The 9190-nt window shown below is 50.1% G+C and overlaps 1 protein-coding gene across 1 annotated transcript; it reads left to right on the top strand.

Annotated features, from left to right (window-relative positions):
* The first annotated feature begins 173 nt into the window (after positions 1 to 173).
* Positions 174 to 9020, top strand: LOC148596280 (ankyrin repeat domain-containing protein 26-like). The gene is made up of 6 exons (XM_088523983.1): positions 174 to 205; positions 415 to 556; positions 1301 to 1582; positions 2103 to 2348; positions 7909 to 7953; positions 8952 to 9020. Exons 1-6 carry the CDS (start codon positions 180 to 182, stop codon positions 9018 to 9020), a joined length of 810 nt encoding a protein of 269 aa, XP_088380109.1. The 5' UTR covers positions 174 to 179.
* The last annotated feature ends 170 nt before the right edge of the window (positions 9021 to 9190 follow it).

The raw sequence follows: 9190 nt of genomic DNA, 5'->3' as shown, positions 1-9190 counted from the left end.
CTGGTGCCAGGGGGACAGAGGAAGCTGTTTCTCAGGCTCTTTTGCACTTTTTACTGAGCTGCGTATGTGCTTTCTCCTTCCTGTGTGCAAAGTGTGAGAGTGAAGGAAAGGCAGTGAAGAAGGGGGCAGAGAGGAAACAAGCAGCGGAAGCCCAGCTGGAGGAGGCAGTGAAGAAAAACATGGAACTGCAGGAAGAATGCAGCAGGTATGGCTTTTTAGCATTTGTAAGAAATACCGGCTAAGCTGGGAGTCAAGGTTCCTTTAATTGACTCAGAGACTATGAGTACGTAACGGTTTGTGAGCAACCTCAAAGGGAATGCTTCTTGTGTTTTGGGGGTTTTTTTGTTTGTTTATTTATTTGTTTGTTTGTTTTTCCCATGGCTTTCCTATTTTACTCCCTAATTGGCTGTACAGGTCCAAGAGGCTTCTGGAGAAAGCTCTGAAGAAACTAAGGACCTATGAGAGGCGCGAGAGCGAGTCCCAGCTGAATCTACAGGCCAAGCTGAAGGACGCACCTTCTGGAGGGGGCAGCGAAGATGACATATTAAGAACAAAGGTGAGCTGTGGTTCGTTGTTTCTGTGTGTTTGTTTTGGAAAGCTGTCTCGTTTCTTCTCCTGACTTCTGTATTCACGTGCACGTTCACGTGGTGGCTGTGTTTGGAAATGAAGGGGCTTTCTTCTGATCCCTGGAAATGTCTGACTAATCTTTCCGAAAGGGCAGGAGTGCCGCGGTGCCAGGGTGGTGGTGTGGAAAAGGTGAATTTCTGAGGAGAGAGGAAACCGTTAGAGTAGCAGTTGACCTTTGGGGACTTCTGGAAACCTGATACTTCCTAAAAGTTCTTGGAAAGAAGCTGCCGCTTGGATCCAGAGCGAATAGGGCTTCTTTGTCCATGGCTTAGAAAGCTCCTTTCTGGAGGAGTGTTGACAAAGTCAGGCAATGCTGACTGTGAGACAAGTCTGGAAGACCCCTGGCAGCCCCGCTGCATGCAAAACACCCCACGTGATGTGTGCTCCTGAGGAAAGGAGAAGGAGCCTAGCTCTGTGGATGTGTTATCTTCTGGGAGTGAAGCCTTTATTGGCTAGGGGAGTGCTGGAGGAGACCTGAGAAGGGCGGGAAACTTGAGGTGGTCTTTTGGGAAACCTTTAAAAGAGGTGCTGCTTTTGGCAGAGGAGCATGGCTTTCACTTGGTTTTAAAACGGAGCGAGCTGGTGACAAGCAGAGTCTCAGCGCACAGCCTGCAGGGTCTGCAAAGAACTGCGTATGCTTAAGGCTCTCTGTGTGTCCCTTGGCTGTGTGCAGGTGCAGGAACTTTGCAAGCGGCTCTCTGCAGAGCAGAGAAACTCAAGGCAGCTCAAGAAAGCAAATGAAGGTTTGCGGGAAGAGTTGGCTTGCATGCATGGGAGCCATGCACAGCTGCGGAAGAGGAAGCGGCAGCTGGAAGAAGAGGTGGCTGCCCTCCGGTGCCGTGTAGAGACCAGCACGCCAGACCTCAGCCACATGAAAGAGCACAAAAGAGAGACTGAAGAAAAGGCCGAGCGACAACTAAGGCAAAAACTACGGGAAGTCAATCTCTTTCTGCAGGTAAGCGTACTTGGCACTGGCATGCACAGTCCATTTGTGCCTTTTCCTTCATCTCTTCTGTACCAGTGTCCTTCTCCACTGTGTCCAGCTTGTGCTGGTCAGGGCTGTGGGTTCATGGGCTCTTTATATCTGGAGGAGTCTGTTGAAGGCCGTGAGCTTGTGGAACGCTTGTCCTCAGCCATTCCGGGCATCACCATCTTTTTGCACATTAGTGCCTGGAGAATCAGGGAACAGCGTTAAGAGAAGGGACTAGCGTCTTGCCGAGAGAGAGGTGGCTTCTTAGTCCGAGCTTTGATTGGAAACCAAAATACATAAACGTTGTGCTAAGAGCAGGTTTCCACCAGTGAACAGAAAGCATTGCGTAACGTGGTGCCTCTGGCTGTGGCCGTGGATTCTTGAGGGCAGTGAGGAGGCGCCTGAGTAAGGCTGTGCTCTTCCAAGGGGGTGTGTGGAAACTGTCGTCGGGCATGGGGGGAAAGTTCTTCTTCCCTGGAGGCTGAAATGGCACCATCTGCTTCAGACACAGGCAGCCACCCAGGAGCAGGTGGAACAAGCTTCCCTGGTAGGACGAATGCAGCAGAGAATCAGGGATCTGGGAAATGAACTGGCTCTCAGCAGACGCCTGCAGCAAGGCAGAGTTATCGGAGGCCTTGCGGAAGCCGCTGCTGCCTACCCTCCTGAGCTGGGCAGCAGCCGCTCTTTGATGCTGAACGCAGCGGGCAATGCTTCCTGTGTGGCAGACAGAGTGGAAGCTCAAATGGCTGAGGTAAGGCATTGGACATGCACGCTGTGCTCGAATGAGCTGCCCACAGAGTATGAATGAGCAGGGTTCAGCTTTTAAGGGGAAAAGGAGCACGCATTCCTGCCTAGCTCCGGGACACCCAGTCTGCTAGTGCAAACAGCATTGGTGCCCCTCACAACTGGGCGAGCACAGTCCCCTGGATCGCCCTGAGAGACTCCATGAGGCAATGCTCAGAGCCTGCTGCAACCTCAGCGATAGCTCTGGTCCGAGTGTGCCCCAGCCTTTGCAGTGTGTGTGGAGAGCACGTTCCTCACGGAATGGTGAGGTTTGGGGCCCGTGTGGCAAGAGTTGGACAAGAGGGCGATGTAGGAGAAAGGGAGACTGCGACACCATATGGTCATCGACAAGACTCGTTTATTGAACACTCAGTGTGCACTTTTATACATAGCTTAATTAGGTTCATGCATATTGCAAAGCTTGAGCTCAGGATAGGTTAGCTCTTATTTGCGTCAACGAAATTCTATGCAAGATTTCCCCGTACACGCGAGCGCTTCTTTACAATGATTGGTCAAGACCCCGCGTCCATGCGTCTAACTATACAGTGTGATAGGCTAACTAACAGAGACTAACTAACAGTGCCCACGTGTCCTCACATTTAACGACCGTCCCCCTCTACTTGTTTGTCTCAACTCTTTGCCTCCTTATCTGACTCTCCGCAAGATCTCCTTATCTCTTAGTCAGCAGTCCTTCCACCCTTTCAGCTAGGCCTGGCGCCCTTCTGCCCTTTCATCTAGGTCTGGCGCCCTTCTGCCCTTATCTGGCTTGCTCACAGCATGACCACTGGCCTTCAGGAATCCCACAATTCCCCCTTCTTGTTTTTGAGCAAGCCAGGATTCTTGATGGTTCACCCAAAATATGTCTTTGATCGCCTTGTCTACCGTCTGTCTCAGACACTTAATCAGGCAGGGAACGACCACCAAAATGCACAAGATTAGTAGAATCATCAAACCCGTTTTGCTCAGTGATTGTAGCCAGCCAAACCTTCTTTACAGCATTCTCAATCATATTTGATACACATTTCAATAAGCAAGGCACAACTAGTAGAATGCAACATAGGATCAACAACACCATCCCAACACTTAATACCTAACACCGGTGCATCGAGTTGATCTGCTGTTCCACAAAGCCAACAACTCTTGATTTGGTTATAATTAACAATCTGCCTAAAAAGCATAACATCTCCATTAGCGCTAAAAGCAGCATTAACCCCTATAATAGCGTTAAAAGCAGTACTACCTCCTAAAAGCTACAACATACAGCTAATAACAACAGTAACACTTCTTCCTCCCATGTTTTCCTTCTGCAGGCTCACACTTTCCACAGCTAGGGTACTGGTTGCTTGCCTGCTACATCTGATCTAGGCGAGTTTGCTTCCAGCCGAGGTCTCACCCATTTCGCTGGCACCCATCTGGTTCCAATATCTATAAATCAAAAAATTTAAAAAATTCCCAATTCTCCCCCTCTTTTTTTTTTTTGTTTTTTTTTGTTTTTGTTTTTGTTTTGTTTTGTAGCCAGTATTTCAGCTTTTGGTTCTTCATTCTTCCGGTATCAAACCGGTTCCTGTTTGCCTTTGTTTTGTGCAGCTGCATCAACTTCTTTATCTCAAGGAAACTCTGTCCTTTGTCTTACTTAAGCCCTCCGTATCAGCTCTGCCTGGCTATGTCCTTTTTCCATTAACCAGGTTTGAACAATGCTCTCTACACTTCCCCCGTTTTCTTTTTGGGCTACTAAGCTTGTATTCCACTCTTGATTAACTATTCGCGTAAGCATGTTTTGCAAGCATTTAAAGATGCATGGTACAAGAAGCAAAATTGCAATAAACACAGTCCCTATGGTAATTAAGTGTTGCACAATTGATGTTAGCCATGGGCCCAAACCGAGACCTTTTATCCAGTTGTCAAGGCCGAATCCTGTATCGTGCTGTAAATGTGTAGTCAATTCATGCAATTGTTCCAATTGCTTATGTATGGAATTTGAATGATCAGAAAGGTTCATACAGCACATTCCCTCTAGTTCCTCGCAACCATGACCGTGTGCTAATAATAGGACTTAATCAGTCCTCTCTGCTGATATATATTATACAATAAAGATCTAAAGACTACACATACAAACAGCAAAAACATAGTTTCTGTCGAGTGGCACGACCTCACGTAGCTGTGCACTTCACTAGTGAGTTCCACTGTCTCAATTGCCAAAGCCGATCCTTGTCGCCAATTAGGTGCGAATGGGCTTGGGATTTGGCAATAATCACCCAAAACAATGTAGCTACTGCGAGCCTCTATTCAGGTGAAAGCATCTTTAATAAGCAATGTATGAATAACTACTCTTGAGGTAATACTTGTCGGCAAGATACTGAGACTGAACATCTTCTCGAGTTGGCAGATTAGCGGGTTGCTGACAGGCTCCTAACTCAGCGGGCGTCCCCGCAGAGACAACGTGGGTCTCAGTATTAGGAGTCTCACCCCCCCCTCTCTCTGCACTGTCTGTTTAAGCCCGGTGCATCCTGCCACGTAGGGCCAGTACGTGCCAGCAGGCAGTCCAGGGGGCGGACAAACTCTGCCTTCAGTCACATAACCTTCCCTCCTGGGTGCGCAAATGCGCATACCAGTAAGTGGTCCCAGCTGTCAGTCTGAGGCTCCTGCCTTCCTCATCTTCCTCTTGGGTGTTTGACCTTCAAACTAGTTTAGTGGATGTTTGCAGTTCCCGGGCAGGCAAACATCTTCTTTCTCAAGATCCCATTATGACTCTACAGATCATACAAATTTCCTCCTTTCAACCATACCTCGTGTCAGCATCATTATACAAAGGACACAACACATAATACAGACGAACATAGCAAACAGAAATAATAGCCCTAATAACGGTTTCTGTCCTCACTTAAAGCATTACAATTCTTCAACCCCCACTTTAAAAGACAGATCAAATTCCCCTGCACCTCCCCCCTGGCTGTTGTCAAGCCCTCAGCAACGTCAGTCTCCTTGATCTCATTCGCCTTCTCTTCCCCGGCCCCCTTCTCTAATTTTTCAAGGCGATTCAACAAGTCCTGGACCCAGCCGGGCTGTTCCTCAGGCTCGACAGGGGGTCCGGAAGTGGGGGCGCAGATGGTGCAGGTGCTGCAGGTGCAGGTCGGGGGGTTTTGGCGATGGATCTCCAAACACCAGCGGTTGTCGGTGGCGTGGCGGTCCTGGTCCTGAAGTGCTTGCAAAGGCTGCCGTGACTCCGGCGGCCACTTTGCTTTTTGCTTTCACATCGGATTTGAATACTAGGTGGGGCTCGGCTTTGAACCCATTCTCTCTGCACCAGATCAAAAGCTTGCAGAGGGCCTGTTCATCAGTAGCTTGCTCCAGGGATTGCACGAGCCTATTCACCAAATTTCCGTAGGACTTCCACAATCCCTGCTTCACCATGGTAAATGATGGGGCCTTTCGTTCTGACAGCACTAAAAACAGCGCCTGCTGCGCGACATTTTGCCACGCGTCCTTTCTCTCCCTTACTCTTTCTTTGATCAAATCCCCGTCACTGCCCTCCCAAGGGTCCGTTATTGAGGCTGAAGACTGGGGGTCCCCCGATTGCTCCTTTTGCTGCGGCTCTTCTGGAGGGGCAGCGCTAGTTTCAGGTGGCGGTGGTGCCGTAGGTAGCATTACTCTAGTCACGGAAGGAGCTCGTGGCTGATAGCCCCCCTCCGGGTACTGCAAATTTTTCTTATGAGCTTCAATCGCCTGATCTGCGGCCTTTTTCTCTGCCACCCGTTGTAGTAGAGTATTGTGTACCACCCTCCACAGTTTTCCTAGCTTTTTAGCAGTCTTATCATCATCTAACATTGCATCCCATAGCTTATCACCCAGCTTTCGCCACTCCGATAATTCATGCACTGTATGTGGGACAATAAAGCAACCTTTCGCATACCCCCAGGCTAATAATCCCGGTAATTCTTTCTTTAAGTCAATTCCCTGTACGTTACATTGTTGTAAGGTACGGGTAAATAATTCATACGCCACTTGCCTATCCATTCCTGACGTCAGCGCTGTTGCAGCTCTCCAGGCTCCGGTGGCGCGTATGGCCCGAAACCACCTATATGATCTTCGGGGGTGCCATCCTTCCAGCGTTTGCTTGGCGGATTTGCACCGTCCTGGCTGCAGAGGACCCAACTCCTACTTTCTCCACCGTGGTGCGTCCTTCTCCCGATTTCTTTTCTGCCCGAGAGAGGATTGCCCTTCGTTGCATCACGTCGGGGTCACCATTTGTAGGAGAAAGGGAGACTGCGACACCATATGGTCATCGACAAGACTCGTTTATTGAACACTCAGTGTGCACTTTTATACATAGCTTAATTAGGTTCATGCATATTGCAAAGCTTGAGCTCAGGATAGGTTAGCTCTTATTTGCGTCAACGAAATTCTATGCAAGATTTCCCCGTACACGCGAGCGCTTCTTTACAATGATTGGTCAAGACCCCGCGTCCATGCGTCTAACTATACAGTGTGATAGGCTAACTAACAGAGACTAACTAACAGTGCCCACGTGTCCTCACATTTAACGACCGTCCCCCTCTACTTGTTTGTCTCAACTCTTTGCCTCCTTATCTGACTCTCCGCAAGATCTCCTTATCTCTTAGTCAGCAGTCCTTCCACCCTTTCAGCTAGGCCTGGCGCCCTTCTGCCCTTTCATCTAGGTCTGGCGCCCTTCTGCCCTTATCTGGCTTGCTCACAGCATGACCACTGGCCTTCAGGAATCCCACAGGGCGAAGCATTCTTCACTGAATGCCATGATCCCTTCCCTGATTTGCACAGAGTGGAGGCAAGGGCAAGCTCTCCTCTTCCATCTTTTACAATCCTGGGAAGGATTCAGGCATCTCCAGTTGTGACTCAGTGCTGTGGTGCCTGCAGCGTAGCAAGGGTCCTGTTGAAAGGAGATGCCTGCGGGCTGTAGCTGTCCCCATGCCTGTAGTGTTCTGAAGCTGAGCTGCTCGGCTTTGGGCATTGCCTTGTGGGGTCTCAGAGGGTGATCCAGGTGACTGTCCTCAGGCACTCCCGTGGCTAAACAGCAAGTCAGCAGAGCTGCCATGAAAAAGGCTATCTAGAAGGTGGCTGCTGCAAGGAAAGCCAGCTCTTTCTGGCCTGAGTCCTTTGCTGCGGAGTAAATTAAAGAGAGTGTTGATTTGTAATGAGAAAAAAAGCAGGCATCACAAATCGGATTGCTCGCTGTGAACAGTGTCAATATGCAGCTTGTGGCCTTGGGACTAGACCTCTGGCCATGTGTGCTTATATCCTCCTTGTGCTTTTTGATGCCCTTCTGCAAAGCCAGAATGAGGGAAACGTGATGAGTGGCAATTGTGTTGTGATACAATTAATGGCACAGAGTAGTGGCAATGCTGTGTTTTGGTGGACAAAGCATTTCTCAGGATTGAGGGTGTTGTTTCCAGTTTGCATTTCATGTTACAGTTAGGTTTCAAAAGGCCGTAGAAGGTAGTACTAGAGGAATGTAACTGCTGAGGACTTAAGGGTATCCTGTGTTATACTTGCAGGTGCGTGACGAATGGTCAAAAATGTCGCTGAAGAACGTGAGCGAGGTAATTGCAACCTGGAGATTTATGTGACACCTTCATCGTGATCCAAATACTGGTGGCACAGAATATTATGTGCCTGTCCTTAAAAAAGAGAAGAAACAGTGTATGTGCACATGCAAGGCCGCCCCCAGAGGCCCGAATAATCCCCTCTCCGGGGGGCTCTAGTCGGGCCTTTTCAGGGACGGGGCCTGTTTGCAAGCAGGTGTCCCTGCTTTGCAATTCTTTGGGTTCCTGTTGGCTTCAATCAGCTGCCGAGTGGCCAGCTGTTGCTTTAGAGCCCCTTGCATTTGCTTGGATGGACACAAGTGCCTTGGGTTGAATGTGTCTGCATTGTGAGCAGAGGTGCCTGTCTACTGGGATGAATGGGGTTGGTTCCTTTGGTTTGGGACTTGCTCCCTTTTGCTCCTGTAACACTAACAGAGGGCCTTTTGTTCCCCCTGCCGCGCGTGCCTTCCTCAGAAGTGGCTTTCTGGAGCGGGGACTGCCAAGAGAGGATATCCCGAGAGGAAGGAAGCCTGGGGAAACGTGCCCTCTAGCTCTTGGCGGAGTGGTGTGTAGATGACATCGAGCTGCATTCAAGTGAAGGTGTTCTGTTCCAATTCTGTATTTAATAAAGCTTGTAGGCTGGGACATCTCTGTTTTATTCCCGTTCCCTTCCTGTCTTGGCCTGCCCTGCGCACGCGCCTGTTCCCTCTTCCTCCCGCTGCCTGTCCCTCTTACAGAATGGGAGCGGCGGGCTTGCTGCCAAGGGGGGAACCCTGGCAGGAGTCTGGCCGCTTGCTGGCAGCGTGCAGCCTGTGTCCTTTTCCTCAGGGGAGGTTGAAAGCTCCGCTGGGTTTTTAGACAGGGGCCTGGAGTTGGGGGCTCTGTTTGCCTCCTGCTGCCCTTCAGAGCGCTCCTGCGCTGCCAGGGGGAGGCCGCTCTCAAAGATGGCTGGCAGGTGCTGGCAATGGCGGAAGGCTCCTGAGGCCTGGCCCACAGCAGCTGTCCCCCTTGCCTAGGAGCCAGCCAAGAAGCACGATCAGGCGAGCCGCAAACGGTCGGCAGCAGCTCGAGGCCTGGCAAGCTGATGGAGCACAGCCTCCCGGAAGCCCTTTCCAAAGATGAGAAGGAACAAGAAAGTGCGTGGGAGTAGTCGGCAGGGATTCCCAAAGGGGGAGGCAAAACCCTGCTGTAAGATCCCAAAGGCCTTTGCAAGAATCTTAGTTTACCTGAGCTAAGAGTGGCTGGTCTTAATGCA

Source organism: Tinamus guttatus, unplaced genomic scaffold, assembly GCF_059628265.1.
Source record: "Tinamus guttatus ecotype Peru unplaced genomic scaffold, ASM5962826v1 Tinamus_guttatus_pri_ptg000018l, whole genome shotgun sequence".
NCBI lineage: Eukaryota > Metazoa > Chordata > Aves > Tinamiformes > Tinamidae > Tinamus > Tinamus guttatus.
Note: the sequence above shows the minus strand (reverse complement) of the source record. Positions and strands in the feature narration are given on the sequence as shown.

Bases quoted from the DNA above. Each gene is read 5' to 3' on its own strand.
- LOC148596280 (XM_088523983.1), top strand. From the start codon at position 180: ATGGAACTGCAGGAAGAATGCAGCAG. The intron at 1,583-2,102 runs GTAAGCGTACTT...CATCTGCTTCAG, and splicing joins AAGTCAATCTCTTTCTGCAG to ACACAGGCAGCCACCCAGGA. The intron at 7,954-8,951 runs GTAATTGCAACC...CCCCTTGCCTAG, and splicing joins CGCTGAAGAACGTGAGCGAG to GAGCCAGCCAAGAAGCACGA.